Below are 15,396 nucleotides of genomic sequence, written 5' to 3'. Positions count from 1 at the left end.
AAAAGCAAAGTGGGCACTAATGTGGGTGAAATAAGTTCTTAAAATATAATTGTTAAGACAAAAAAGTGCTACGACAAATTTAGAAATGCAACGTTCCTCATAATCACAATGGCTGCTGTGCTGCTGCAACAGACTAATGCTGTTGCATTCATGTTCAGATGTTAGAAATAACATAAAAGGTCTCCTTTAATGAGCCTTTTTCTCGTCATCTAAAAATACCCACCTTTAAACCCTCCTGGTTGCATTCTCTTCCTAAAAACACGTTATCTGCACATTCTCCATTTTAATTTATCCCTTTTAGTAAACCCAGAGACTCGTAATAAGAGGATGTGTCAGTACAGGTGTGACTGCTATGATTTTAACAGGGTTTAGTAATTGCTTTGTGCAAATCATGTTTAGTGCCCCCTTTCTCTCTCTTTCTCTTTCGGTTCTTTCTCTCCACCTCCTCTCCATCTGTGTCTCTCTCTCGTTCCACTTTCCTATTTTCTATTCCTCTCCGTGCTCCTCCTCCTTTTTATCTTCCCCACATCCTGGCTCTTTGTTCCTCTACCTCTCCCTTACTCCTTCTGCGGCTCACTTTCCATCCCTCTTTCCAGTCTTCTTTCTCCTCCTCCCTCTTTCCCTCCCTTTCTGATGGATGACTCACGTAGGCTGAAGCCCAAGGCTGTATAATTCAGGGCTTGACAGGTAGCACTCACTAAAAGAATGGGAACTGAGCAAAGAGCTGGTGGCTGCAGCCAGAGAATGGTATAGCCGAATGCTCGCTCTCGCTCTCTCCCTCTTTTTTTTTTCATCAATATAACACCCTGCCTGCTTTCCCTGCTCTACACAAGTCTGGTTTCTCCTCCTTTGTGGTAGCCACAATGCACAGATTTTAATGCTTGCCTCTTTCATCCACCATTGTATTTTCTCCCACCATAAAAACAAAGAGACAATATAGATGTGGTGTTTTGTAAGATAATGTGAAGTGTGAAAGGCCAAGACATGGATAAGGACTGAAAAATCATGTTGTACTAAAGCTTGTGGGAGAGACCATGAAAATCTGCACAATTCATGCATTCAAATGAAGGATACACATATATTTCTAATAATAATCAACATACCTTGAGGAGTCAGTTTTTTAGTAATGAGGCAATGCGAGGAAAAAACTTGAAATTTTGATTCAGCTGAGACACTGTTGTTTGTTTTCATTGAGAAATGGTCTGAACTGGACTGTTGAGGAAGGAACATTAATGAGTTACGCTGTTCAACTTTGCTCTCAAACAGCTGTTTGGTTGTGCCACAAATTGTCATTCATAAAAATTCACAGTGGTTAAAAAAAAAGAAACAGATGTGTTTAAATGCCAAAAGATGTTTGAATCGAAGAGGGACCACCTTAACAGGTTTGAAATGATCAGAACACATCAAATGTTTGCTGTTTTGAAAATACCATAGCATATTTTTAGACCTGCCATCTCGAGGTTTAGTTTTTTTATTTTTATTTTTTTGGTACTGAGAATAGTGCCACTTTTAAAATTTGCTGTAACAAAGTATTCTGAGGTCAAAAAAACATCTCTGCAACGGTTACACAAGAACCACTCACATGTATTACGCTATTTGCACTAATGGAGTGTTTTATCAACATTAATGTCTTTTGGCTTGAATGGAAGTCAGTGGAACTACGACCACAGACATTCGATTGTTGAGACAGTGCTGCTGATGGATCCCTTTGTCTTTTCCCTTCTCAAGAGTTTATTGAGATTTAGCATGATTGAAGCTTACAGATGGTGTTCATTTATAGCCTTAGGCCATAATTTACACCTTCATTCTATGTAGCATGGAGAAATCATATCTGTGTGCCGGTAACTCACCAGCAGCATGCAAACAGATGGGCTCTGGACTGTGTGGGCGGCACATGCAGTTTTGTCCTCTGTCTTCTCTTCTCACTCACTCGCTTTTTTTGACGGGTCTTCGGGATGCAGTCTATGCGGTCTGTTGGCTTCATGCTCGTCAAGTCATTCTAAATGATCTGTGCTATACATGCCGAGGGCTTGTTTGTTATTAGTGAGGGGTTTGTAATTCGCCCAAACTGTTAATTCAACTGTGAGGATGAGCCAGATGTCTGTGGTCCGACAGTGCTAAACAAAATACATCCGAATATTTCCAACTTTTTCTGAACCATGGGACCTTTTCATAACCTCAAAGTATAAAATCTTGTATTCTTTACTACAGCTGTTGTGTTGGAATATTTCATATTTTAATATTTGTGTAACTTCTAATATAGTATATTTCATATTGTGGTCAGTTCTCAAATTTAACTGACTGTGCAGTGCTCTGTGATTGTTGATGTGGAGTCCGTTGATATACTGTTTCTATCACTCCGCTTTTGCATGTTCCAAAAAGACAGTGACTCATTCTGTGAGATACATTGATATGGGAGTAGGTGGTGGCAAGTGACTTTGTGTGTGAGGCATTGATTGATTTATTCACTTGATTTGTTTTAACACTGATTCATTTAGTTACAAAACAAGTGGCTGTCATTATAAGTGAGTCATTGAATCATTCACTCAAATGATTCATTCATTAAAACTGATTCCTTAAAGAACACAAGTGACTGGCTGATTTCAGAATTGCATACTATTGAACATTACTCTTACTTGTACATATCTTTATATGACATAAATAGTAATAGTTGTATTATAGTATGCTCTTATGAATTTAGCAACTGTCTATGAGTCAGTCATTGAATCATTCATTCAACCGAAAAATGCATCTGGCCGGGATTTCTAAATCACCCAAAATGTTCAGGATTTGGCTTTTGGTTTCTACAGTAGCCATGCATTGTGTGCATTTTTTTGTAGACTATTAAAGCCTTTTTCTTAATCTCGCTCCCAATTTCTGTTTTGACCATTAACGCCTGCTCTTGCAAACATTCTAATATTGAAAATAATTTTGCGCATCAAACAGCCACTATCAATGTGCGGAATATTTAAATCACTTTGGATGCAGCTCTTGTTGGATACGGGGTTGCCAAATCTTTTTGGCAAAAAAAAAAAAAAAAAAAAATTCCACGGAAGTGGGCTGATTTTAAACTGTTGCGGAGTGTTGATTTTCTCCCGTTGGTTAAAGTTTTGAAATTTTGCATGAATTACATTTGACTGCAATGCTTGTATTGAAACATTTTGCATTCTATGATACAACCGTCTGTAGTAGATAGATGTTAAGTTTTGTGAAAGATGCATGGCCAGTGGTAGGAAGCCTTTTAGCTCTGTTTATGACCAATCTGCAAAATGGTGACTGTAAAATATGTATTTTAGGTATGGAAATGACATATTTTGGGTTTTGATATGGGATATGGTCATTGCGATACTTTTGGGTATACTTTGTGTTTTCAATGTAATGGCTTTGGTTTGTGAAGAAACCAAAAAAAATATTGTGAAACATCCTTAAGAAATCCGGTTGCACTCTCACCTATTACCTGCACTGCAATTTTTGCTCAAAATTCATACATTTCCCTTGGCTATTTTAGACAGAACCCAGTTTGCTACACACACATAAGTTTCAGATGTGTGTATCTGTGCATATGTGTGATCTTAACCCATGCAACACATCTTACTTATTACTTTGGTTAAATCCTATAGTCAACACCTAGTACAGAGTTTACCTCTGTCTGCATTGCATCTGGTATCTTCCGTAGATCTGAACCTGTGTGAATGGCAGATTTATGCCACAGAAGACCACGGCGAGATGTAAAACCCTGCTGCAGGGTCAGACTTGATGAGCCTCTGCGGTAAATTGAACCGCCAAGGACATAATCACCGCAAACAGCCTCTCGGTGTGTGTGGTAGTGTGATTGCACAGTGTGTTTTTAGGCAGAGGGGGACCAGGCTCCGCAGTGACAGAGAAGGCAGATGAGCTGCAGAGACAGAAAGAGCCCTGCAGAATGCACAACACCAGCACCTCCTTTGTTCTGCTTTTTGGGAGGGCGCCGAATGAAGGGAGGTTAGCAGGGAGATGTCTGTCAGACTCTCTCTCTCTCTCTCTCTTTCTCTCTCTCTCACTCCCTCTCACTCTGTCTGTCTGCTCAAATGGCAAATCCCACTCCTGAGGGGGAGATCACCATGGTGACAGCGCCTTGCCACGCATGCCTGTGGATGCTGCAGTGTAGGAGCGCAGAGGAGCCGCACGCTCCTATGGCAACTCGAACACGAACAGCCAGCTGTAGCTGCTGAATTCGCCTCCAAAGCCCTATTGTGTCACACTCTGCAAGAACCTGGTGCCACAGCAGCCAGTATCCACAGCAGACCCCAGCCTGAACGTGCTCTTGGTATTCGGGCCAATTAAAACCAAAGAGCATTTCTGCTGGCTAATCTGAGGTCCCTCATTGTAACAGAATGACTATTTGAAGACTTTTAATTAAAAAATAATCGCATGTTTTTTAGAAAGAGACGGAGAAATTATTCTCTTTCATCATTCCGCCACTTTGAGAGCAATATTTGCAGCTTTATTATGACGGTTGCTGTGGAAATGATCAAACAGAGCAGGTCCGGGCTAATATTCTGGCCATTGCTGGTATTAGTTAAGTTCATCAGAGGATTTGTCCACCAGGAGCTGTCTGACTGAAGTCATTATTTCTCCCGGCAGTTCTGAAAGGCTCGCAGATCTCTCTCTCTCTCTCTCTCTCACACACGCACACCGTATCTCTCTCTCTCTCTCTCTCTCTCTCTCTCTCTCTCGGCCATAATTACCTTAGTCCCACTCAAAGCCTGCCTCCGCCGCTCTCGTATTCAAATGTGGTTTAATTACCTGTGGAATTTTAATTGGCGTGGCCTGCCAGTGGGAAACGCAAAGGTGTCCAAGGTCATTCCGAGTCGTTCGCGAAACGCTCTCACCCACACAGACGACGCTGGCTGTCTGCCCGCACAACACACCATCGCTAGAAGCACAGCCTCTATAACTAACACATGCTTCAAACAATAAAACAATAAAGAGAAAATGGGCACCTCACACCAACAGGCCGACTGATGCATTGTAGGGTTATGAGGTTGAAAATTTTGATTTTATGGACTCTGTTAGGACAGAGTAGAAAATATGTTATTGTTACCATGGTTATTATTACCACTGTAAAAGCGTAATTAATAGGGCTGGGTTTTGATACAAATTTCATGATTCGATTTGATTATAACTCACAAGCATTCCATTCAATTTGATTTCTGATTCAATTCAATTCATCATCGATTATTCTGGATATATATCAGGTACAGTCCAAGCCAAATTTTTTCAATGAAAAAAAATCTCTCAACCAATGCTTTAAAATACATGTGAATATCAGCTGGTACAACATTACTTTAATACTGAAGGTTAAAATTTACAATTCAATTTTTATAATAATAATAATTAATAGTTAATAAAAACAATTTCTACTCCAATTCATTTTTTTAAACACACATTTAAATGATGGCTAAAAACTTAATGGATTTATTCAAACATAAATTAAACATCGAAGAACAGGAAAAATGATAATAAATATGTTATATGGTGCATATATTTAGCAAAATGCTCAGAGTTCTTTTTTCTAGCTGACTAATAACTTTATGGTCACCGAATAAGTTTGTTTTTCGAGGTAAATGTGGCGTTACATGACATTGTTTACAAGCTGTTAAATTGAAATCTTTCCACAGTCGAAACACTCTTTTATTGAATAAATGACAGGATATGAATTTCGGTTAGTTGTTCTCTTTCTTTCAACATACCTTCAGATGTTTATTCATGTTTATTTCATGCTGAAACTGGTATTAAAGTGGAGGAGATGATCAGTTCACATGCAGCTATAGAGATCTGACACTCCACATTAAACTGCACCGAAATGGTATTTATTGTTTGAATACTGTAATAAAATGGTAAGCATTTTAAATCTGTGGCTTTGTTTCATATCGAAAGTAACAAAGCACATAGCTCATTGCGATTTATGTGCACTACAGGCTAGAATAATCGATTCTTGGGATTTAAGAATCGATAGTGTTTCGTAAAAATGAGGACTGATAAAAATATTTTTTACCCAGCCCTAGTAATTAATGAGTATTACAGTGCTTAAGGACTGGGTTTGCTTTAATCTGTGAAATATTACACAAGAATTTTACATTTTACTTATTTATAATACTGATATATTGCTGACATTTGAAAAATAATATTTTAATTATCCAAATTAACTACCATGTTGTGATTGATACCAACCACAGGTGTATTGTTGTAATCGTAATTGTAACAAGTATGGTATATTATTGTTTTAAACATGATTTTCATGCCATTTTCTTTCAGGCCAAACCCTCATTGATAATACAATATTACAAGTCACATACAAATCTTTACTGCCAGCAGCCCTCACTCCACATTTTCTGGTTTGTGCACGTTAAGGCAATATCTGAAGATGAGACAGATAACTGCCTGAAAAATGATCTGAATTTAGAACGTTTTCTCCGTCCGATGAGTCCTGACCAAGCACAAGAGCCACAAGAACAGGTTATAAAAACACAGCTCATGTTTTGATTGTCCTCTCATCATTCAAAATGTGTGTGAGTGTGTGTGATGGCTTGTTTTTTTTATTTATTTATTTTTTTTATTCTAGGCAACCCAGTTTATCTACAAAGCCTCACTCTGCTGTGAATCTCAACTCCCAGTTGTTAAATGAGCCGAAGGTTTGAGGTTATGACCTAAAGGAAGCTTGAGGATAAGGTTAAATGAATAAAAGTATAAGCAATCAGAAATACAGTTTGAAAAAGACTCTCAATGTTCTTCCGTCCTTGTAAAAGCTCAAAATCACAATATCAGATATATAAATTTATAAAAATATATATTAGAATTTGTTTCTGAGATTCATAGCAAATGAAAAAAATAGACAACTCTAGGTTTTTTTTTGCAATTCCAAAATAATTTCCCCCAAGAGCCAGATTATTGTATGTTCAGCAACACAGGACTTTTCTTCTTTCTCACATATTACACATTATCATAGATTATACATCAATGAATTAGTCAACAGCTCACCTTTCCTTTTTCTTTTTTCTTTTTTTAGTTAAATGTATTGTTCAGGTGTGTGAGCCTGGGGGTCAACCTTCATCATAAAGCCACAAATAAACCCATTTTGTATGAAAACTGAATAATTGATTCAAAGGATGGCACATTCAAACCAAACATAATTGCCCATGCTGTTTAAGGGCAATTAAAGTGGAATTTCTAAAAACCTAATGATTATTATGGGATTTGTATAATTGAGGGCTAAGGCTAGAATGAGTTTTGCCTTGTTTATATTTTGGAGGATGAGTCTCATAAACGAGTCTTGGCGGTTTAGGAATAGCACTGTCTCGTGGGACCAGAGTTCAAGCAGCACACGCATTTACATGAATAAATGTGCCAGTGGTTATTAATGCTTTGTTATGTCTTAAACAATTCTAATACTTCTTATCTCTGAGGGCTGAGCTTTGGCACAGACACTCTTCACAGATTCAAGGTAATTTTTCAGAACTGTTGCGCATAATCCTTTTGGTTTTTCTTTTCTTTTTGTTGTGCAGTGTGTATGGATGCCCCTTGGCTAAGAAAAGGAAAACTCAGGAGAAACCTCCGCAGGAGCCAGCTTCCAAACGCCGTCCATTTCTAACTATGGCTGATGGTGAGCCCACCATGTATGAAAGCTATGAAGCCATGGAGGAGGGTGAGGAGAGGGAACACGAAGAAGTAGAGGAAGTGGAAGAAGAGGAGGAGGAAGAGGACGACGAAGAAGAGGAGTGCTCAGATGACAATGAGGAGCCGGGAGAGGAAGAAGAGGACAAGGAAGAAGAAGGAGAGGAAGATGGAGAGGTAGAGAGAGAGGAAGTAGAGGAGATAGAGCAAATGGAGGAAGAGGTAGAAGAAGATGAGGAAGTTGTGGAGGAGGATGGGGATGATGAAGAGCAGGAGGATGAAGAAGAGGAGGACGATGAAGATGAGCATGAAGAAGAGGAATACTATGAAATTCAGAGTCATCATCAAAGTAAGGCTTTTTAGATTGATTGCATATTCTGCTAACATTTTCCAGAATGTTTGTGTAGTTATAGAGACAATGTTCTAAAATCATCAAATAAAAAAGTATGTATGTTTGAAAAATAAAATATTTTATGGTTTTTAACCATATTCTAAAGACATTTCTTACTTCATTAATTAACTTTTTTTTGGTACTACTTCATCAAGTCAAATGTCAAATCTTGATCAATCAAGATTTTTTAGAGAAGCTTTAAATGTTTTTCCGTGGTTATACAAACATTCTGGAAAATGTCAGTAGGAAATGTAATGTTTAGAATCTACAGAAAGACATGTCATTTCTCTGACACACGGAATGCCTCATGAAATATGAATCAAGGGTAGCTCATTGTAGGTCAACTGACATTTCAGAGTATAATTGACAGAATATGCAGTTAAAGTAAATGTTTTATTTCTTAAATTGCCTGTTTTAGTTTCAAGTCATACAGTATGTTTAATTTGCTGAATCAGAATGAAATCTACATATACCCTGCCGAGAATGTCCGGCCTTCACCATCCTAATTAATGTAAATTTTACAGCATGGAACAATCCAACTCCCCTTTCGAAACTGAGGGAAAGCAGATGTGACTGCTTCCTTAGTATGCGTCTCACCCTCATTCTCTGGTGTCCTCAATCGCTTGTGACAGTGCTTCCAGTTTAATAGAAAGAGGAGGCTCTCTGAGTTATTAACTCTGGCCCCCCTCCACACACGCACAACGCCGTTCCAGGAGGTGTCAAATACACTCAGCCCCCCACCCCTCCCTGGTGAAAATGGGCTCCTCCTGAGGATATTTCTGGCTCCAGAAACAGAGCACCTCATCCACTGCTTATCCCTGCAGTCTCATCCGCCTCTGTCCCAAATACTAGCAACACTAAAATCTTTTCAGTTCAATTGAGAGGCTTTCAGTGCAGCCAGTGCTGCTCACATGTTATCGAACACGAATATGTCTGGTGAAATATTTAAAAGGCTGCCTGATGATTCATGTAACTATTGCAGTTTCTTTAAAACTCATCTGTTTCTTTTGCCAAATGCTCAAATTTATTTCAACGACATAGTGGCAGTTACCATCTTGCTAAATTGGATTTCATTATTTAAATCTATTTGTACCTGTGTCATGGAGCTGTACGTGAAACCCTGGTGTGACATTTGTCTTAGATTTGCTGCATCAATGCAATCGTTCATGAGACGTTACATTTTCATAATGATAGTGTTCAGGCCGCTTCAGATTATAGAGAGGACTGACATTTCGTTTGTGAATTTATCATGCCGCACAAGCCTCTTGCTGTTAACAGGGTGGAAGGCCCTAGTGCGCACCGTATTTGAAGATGTATTTTTGGAGTGGTTTAGAAAATCTTAAAGGATTAGTTCACTTCCAGAATAAAAAATTCACCCCCATGTCACCCAAGATGTTCATGTCTTTTTCTCTTCGGTCGAAATGAAGGTTAACAAAACACATTTGAGGAAAACATTCAAGGATTTTTCTCCATATAGTGGACTTAAATGGGTTGAAGGTCCAAATTGCAGTTTCATTGCATGCTAATAAGGGCTCTGCATGATCCCAACCGAGGATTAAGAGTCTTATCTAGGGAATCGAACGGTCTTTTTCTTTCTCTTTTTTTAACGTTATTTTTATGGGCTTTTTATGTTTTTTATTGAGATAGGATAGTAGAGAAATCACAGGAAAGTACTGGGAGGGGAGAGGGGAGCGGAATCGGCAAAGGACCTCGAGACAGGAATCGAACTTGTGTCGACTTGAGCGCAGCTGTATGTCAACGCACTACCTTGACAAACGGTCATTTTCCAAAAAAAAGAAAGAAAGACATGAACATCTTAGATGACATGGGGCGAGTAAATTATCAGGACATTTTTATTCTGGATGTGAATGAACATTTAAGGTTACACTTTATTTTGATTATCTACCATCTTTTTATTTAGACATTCAACTAACTGTAAGTACCTTTGCAACTACACGTCAACTAACTCTCATTGGCATATTAGTAGATACTAACCCTAAACCTAACCCTACCCCATGTAGTTACCTAGTATTACCAGAACATTCTTAGATAAATACACTGTAAGTACACTATAAGTACGTGTAAGTACACGAACTGTAAAATAAAGTGCAACCAGTAGAGTATTAGTAAACAGTTAGGTCAGGGTTAGTAGAATAAGTTGACATGTACTTTCAAAGTTACTTATAGTCAGTAGAATGTCTTTTGGAGGAACATCAAAATAGTGATCAGACACAGACTCTTCACTAATACTCTAAAGATTGGTATTTGACGTAGTTGCAAAATTCTTCACAGTCAGCAGAATGTAAAAAGTGGACTATCAAAATAAAGTGTTGCCAAATTCTTTTGCCAAAATTTTTTTTGCATTTAACCAGAAAATTGTTCTCTTTTCTCTTCAGACGGCAATTATTCAAGTGGTGGACAATCAAAATCCAATCAAATACTTGAGAAGGACAATAACAATAACATTAACAATGAGGAGTATGAGAATTATGATGAGCTTGTGGCCAAGTCTCTTCTCAACCTTGGTAAAATTGCAGAGGATGCTGCCTACCAAGCCATGACTGAGTCAGAGATGAACAGCAATTCTTCCAACAGTGCAGGTGAGGATGACGACGAGGATGAAGATGAAGGGAGCGAACAAGGAGGCCATAAGGGAGAGTTGAGCGTCGACTTGGATAGCGATGTGGTACGCGAGACTGTGGACTCCCTGAAGCTTCTGGCCCAGGGACACGGAGCTGTGCTTCCTGACGAGGGCTATGCAGATGCCGGGTCTGGGGATCCTGGCTCAGCTGGCCACACTAACGGACGAGGCCAGACGGAGGAGAGTGAGGAGGAAGTGTGTCTCAGTAGCTTGGAGTGTCTGCGCAATCAGTGCTTCGACTTGGCTCGCAAACTCAGTGAGACCCAAACGTTCGAGGGGTCCACGATGGAGGTCCAAGTGCAGCACCAGATGGAGCATCAGCATCAGCAGCATCAACAGCATCAACAGCAGCAGCCTCCAATGCATCACATGCCTAGGTATGACAGCTGCCAGATGGACCAGCACAGACCCCTTGAGAGGAACTACTCAGACATGGTCAATCTGATGAAACTGGAGGAGCAGCTCAGTCCTGCTTCAAGAGGCTACCCCTCTAGCTGCGCCCAGGAAGGGGATGAAGACACTACATCAGTGGCCTCCGAACGTTCCGATGAAGCTTTCGACATGACTAAAGGCAACCTGTCGCTGCTGGAAAAGGCCATTGCTCTGGAATCCGAGCGTGCCAAGGTTATGCGAGACAGAATGGCATCAGAACAGATGGTGGCTCGGAGGGACAATCAGCGCCTTCATGGAGAGCACAGCCCAAGGCAGAGCAGCAGTGCAGAAGAACGCAAGGCCCGACTCCATCATGATGGCGCAAAAAGAGCATATTACCCTAAAGGTAAAAATAAAACTTCTAATGAGATTTTACATTTCAGCAGAGATTTCAGTTCTCCTTCATTATACAGAATATGTAACCCATATTCTGCCACTGTGGAAACAAATAAAAAAAGGTTATTTTGGTAATTTCTCACAATTGTTAGATATGAAGTCACAACTGTGAGATAAAAAGTCAGAATTTCCTTATTTTATTTTTTTTATTTTTGGTAAATGTGACTTTATGTGATATTATATTTCACAATTGTGACTTTATGTCTCCTAATTGTGACATTATATCTCACTAATTGACTTTATGTCTCACAATATGGCTCCATATCTCAAAAATCTGACTTTATCTTACCTAATTGTGATATTATATACTCACAAATGTGACTTTATATATTCCAATGTGACCTGTTATTTCTTATTGTGAAACCTTTTCTCAAATTTACTTTTTTTTTTCTCTCACACATACACTCACCTAAAGGATTAGGAACACCATACTAATACTGTGTTTGACCCCCTTTCGCCTTCAGAACTGCCTTAATTCTATGTGCCATTGATTCAACAAGGTGCTGAAAGCATTCTTTAGAAATGTTGGCCTATATTGATAAGATAGCATCTTGCAGTTGATGGAGATTTGTGGGATGCACATCCAGGGCACCAAGCTCCCGTTCCACCACATCCCAAAGATGCTCTATTGGGTTGAGATCTGGTGACTGTGGGGGCCATTTTAGTACAGTGAACTAATTGTCATGTTCAAGAATCCAATTTGAAATGATTTGAGCTTTGTGACATGGTGCATTATCCTGCTGGAAGTAGCCATCAGAGGATAGGTACATGGTGGTCATAAAGGGATGGACATGGTCAAAAAAAATGCTCAGGTAGGCTGTGGCATTTAAACGATGCCCAATTGGCACTAAGGGCTCTAAGGTGAGCCAAGAAAACATCCCCCACACCATTACACCACCACCACCAGCCTGCACAGCCGTAACAAGGCATGATGTATCCATGTTCTCATTCTGTTTACGCCAAATTCTGACTCTACCATCTGAATGTCTCAACAGAGATCGAGAATCATCAGACCAGGCAACATTTTTCCAGTCTTCAACTGTCCAATTTTGGTGAGCTTGTGCAAATTGTAGCCTCTTTTCCTATTTGTAGTGAAGATGAGTGCTACCCTATGGGGTCTTCTGCTGTTGAAGCCCATCCGCCTCAATGTTGTGCATGTTGTGGCTTCACAGATGCTTTGCTGCATACCTTGGTTGTAACGAGTGGTTATTTCAGTCAAAGTTACTCTTCTATCAGCATAGAAGCCCATTCTCCTCTGACCTCTAGCATAAACAAGGCATTTTCGCACACAGGACTGCCGCATACTGGATGTATTTCCCTTTTCCCACCATTCTTTGTAAACCCTAGAAATGGTTGCGCGTGAAAATCCTCAGACCGGCCCGTCTGGCACCAACAACCATGCCGCGCTCAAAATTATTTAAATCACCTTTCTTTCCCATTCTGACATTCAGTTTGGAGTTCAGGAGATGTCCTGTCTTGACCAGGATCACACACCTAAATGCATTGAAACAACTGCCATGTGATTGGTTGATTAGATAATTGCATTAGTGAGAAATTGAACAGGTGTTCCTAATAATACTTTAGGTGAGTGTACATATAAAGTGAGTATAAATATATAAATAGATATATAAAGTTAGCATTATCCTATTTACTTTCTTTGTTTTTGGTAATTGTGACTTTAAATCTCACAATGTGGCATTATATCTTACAAATGCGGCTTATGTTATTTTTCCGTAAACAATGTGAATTTATTTCTCGTAAATGCAACTTTATATATTTTAGTGTGAATTTTTGTTTTGTAACATTTTGCATGGTTAACAGTTTTATTTTTTCTCTAAACTTGAATCAAGTTTCCATAAAGGAGCATATTTGCACAAACAGAGCTCTTTTGAATATGAATATAATCTTCTCGTCCTGAAAGCTGTTGTGGCATTTGTTCCCCAGTGTCTTGGGTCACTTAACATTCCGTCACACATTGTGCCAATGACATTGATGACTATGGGGTCACTTTGGTGAGATGGAAACATTTTTGGGGCTTGTTTTAAATACTCAGGTCACCCTGGTAGCGACTTCCATAATGACAACAGCTTACGCTGCTAAAATAGGCTGACATGGTAACATCAGAGACTTACCTTGTCAGGCATGAGTAATGGCAATCTGCACGGCCCGTTAAGAAAGCAAATCTCATCCCTTGGATCCCATACATGGTTTATTACCTCAAATCCTACCCAATCCACACCCACTACCTTTGGGAATGAGCCATCTCCTCTGATATATCCAGATATTAGCAATCAGAAACTACAGGAGCATATCAGTATCACATTTAACAAATATACGTTACAGTGTTGAGGAATCTCAGATCACCTCTGGTTACCCAAACTAACAGCTCTTCCTATCTGCTACTTTAAAAGGTTCATCATTTGTCTCTGCTCAGATGGAACTGCTTTGTATGTTTCATTTCCTTCCATTTGCTCAATTTGCACTATGTTTTCCATTAAAGACAGCCTGTCTGTGCTTCCTACTGTAGAGCAGTTTGCTGTTGTTTTCAGTGCACGACCACAGCAAGTCAGAGGGTCGTGTAATTATAGAATTACACCATGATTTCACACCTCGTCTCCAGAAACTATTCTTGGCGCTAATTATTGGAGCGTCGTTATTAAACATGTCGAGTGATCTCACTGTTCTGACTGACAGGGAGCATTATTATTGCATGCTTGTGGAGTTCTACAGCAGTTATTTTTGGCTAATAAAAGAGGGAAGATATTATAAATGTGTTCACTTAGCTAAACCGGTTTTAATAACAAAGAATATATATACTGATGAACGCATCCACGATTTTAGAAGAAACTGCCGTTTGCTGGTTTTTCCTTTCTGGTCTCTTGGTAGAAACTATGCACACCATGTACCAAAACCAGTGAAAGCTGAACATATTTTTCTTTCGGGTTTTCATTTGCAAGATAAAATTGGGAACTGTTATAGTGGAAACGTTAACCTGTTTAACAGCAGGAATCTGAATTGGTTGCTTGTATTTAATATCAATAGCACACATGCACACGTTAACCTGGAGTAAAATGTCTTTGTAGAATAAAATAGCACGAGATGCACTTATATGTATAATGTAAAGGCTCCCAAAATTCCTATTTCCTCACAATGATTGTCTAATTTTATGCAATTCCTACTTTTCATACTGTAAGGTGAAAAGCGCTTACAGTTGTATATTTCATCTTTATGAAATGGTTTCGGATGGTGGAGATTGTTACAATAATCACCCACAGATATGTACATACGGTGGAAGTGCTGTTTTATTATATTATATTATATTATATTATATTATATTATATTATATTATATTATATTATTGATTAGCTGCCATTATATCTACAATTGTTACTATTACAGAAAACTCAATCACAAAATTAATGAACTATAACATTTTCCTGATAGGCTTTCACTATAATATAATGTGGTAACTATAATATAATCTGAATAATTGACTCCAGTCCATTGAATTGTTAGGAAATAATGCCCACTATATTTTCTAATAATTCAACAGCCCGTCGTCAATTATTCCTTATGGCGTTACATTTTAATGAGAATATGTATTAAAAAAAAACATGTTCTACAGATCAGGGAATAAATAGACAATTATTTATGTAAATGTTTTTTATTGGCCGACTGATGAAATTCCGCTGTATGAAATTTTTCTGAATTACAATCCAATACAATCCCATCCGGAAGTCTCATTCAAGCTATATTCTTTATCGAGTGTCCAATTTCAAAGCAAACAGAGCGTTTGAAAATAGCCGTAACCGGAGCATAAATGTTATCACAAAGAATCCAGCAGGTTAATGGGATTTGCTTACTGTGCCTGTAACAGGATATG

General features: G+C 38.8%; 1 protein-coding gene across 7 annotated transcripts in view; it reads left to right on the top strand.

Annotated features, from left to right (window-relative positions):
- The window catches only part of LOC127984593 (myelin transcription factor 1-like protein), a 53,210-nt gene that overhangs the window by 20,397 nt on the left and 17,417 nt on the right, over positions 1-15,396 (top strand). For 4 of the 7 annotated variants that reach the window (XM_052587304.1, XM_052587306.1, XM_052587302.1 and 1 more), the window contains 3 exons: positions 7,545-8,002; positions 10,441-11,463; positions 12,509-12,565. In XM_052587304.1, the coding sequence (XP_052443264.1) occupies positions 7,545-8,002; positions 10,441-11,463; positions 12,509-12,565 (1,538 nt within the window). The remainder of the gene's footprint in view (positions 1-7,544; positions 8,003-10,440; positions 11,464-12,508; positions 12,566-15,396) is intronic. The other 3 variants (XM_052587307.1, XM_052587305.1, XM_052587308.1) reach the window with 1 other exon arrangement.

Source organism: Carassius gibelio, chromosome B20 (assembly GCF_023724105.1).
Source record: "Carassius gibelio isolate Cgi1373 ecotype wild population from Czech Republic chromosome B20, carGib1.2-hapl.c, whole genome shotgun sequence".
NCBI classification, from domain to species: domain Eukaryota; kingdom Metazoa; phylum Chordata; class Actinopteri; order Cypriniformes; family Cyprinidae; genus Carassius; species Carassius gibelio.
The sequence above is the reverse complement of the archived record's forward strand: the minus strand, read 5'-3'. Positions and strand labels throughout refer to the sequence as shown.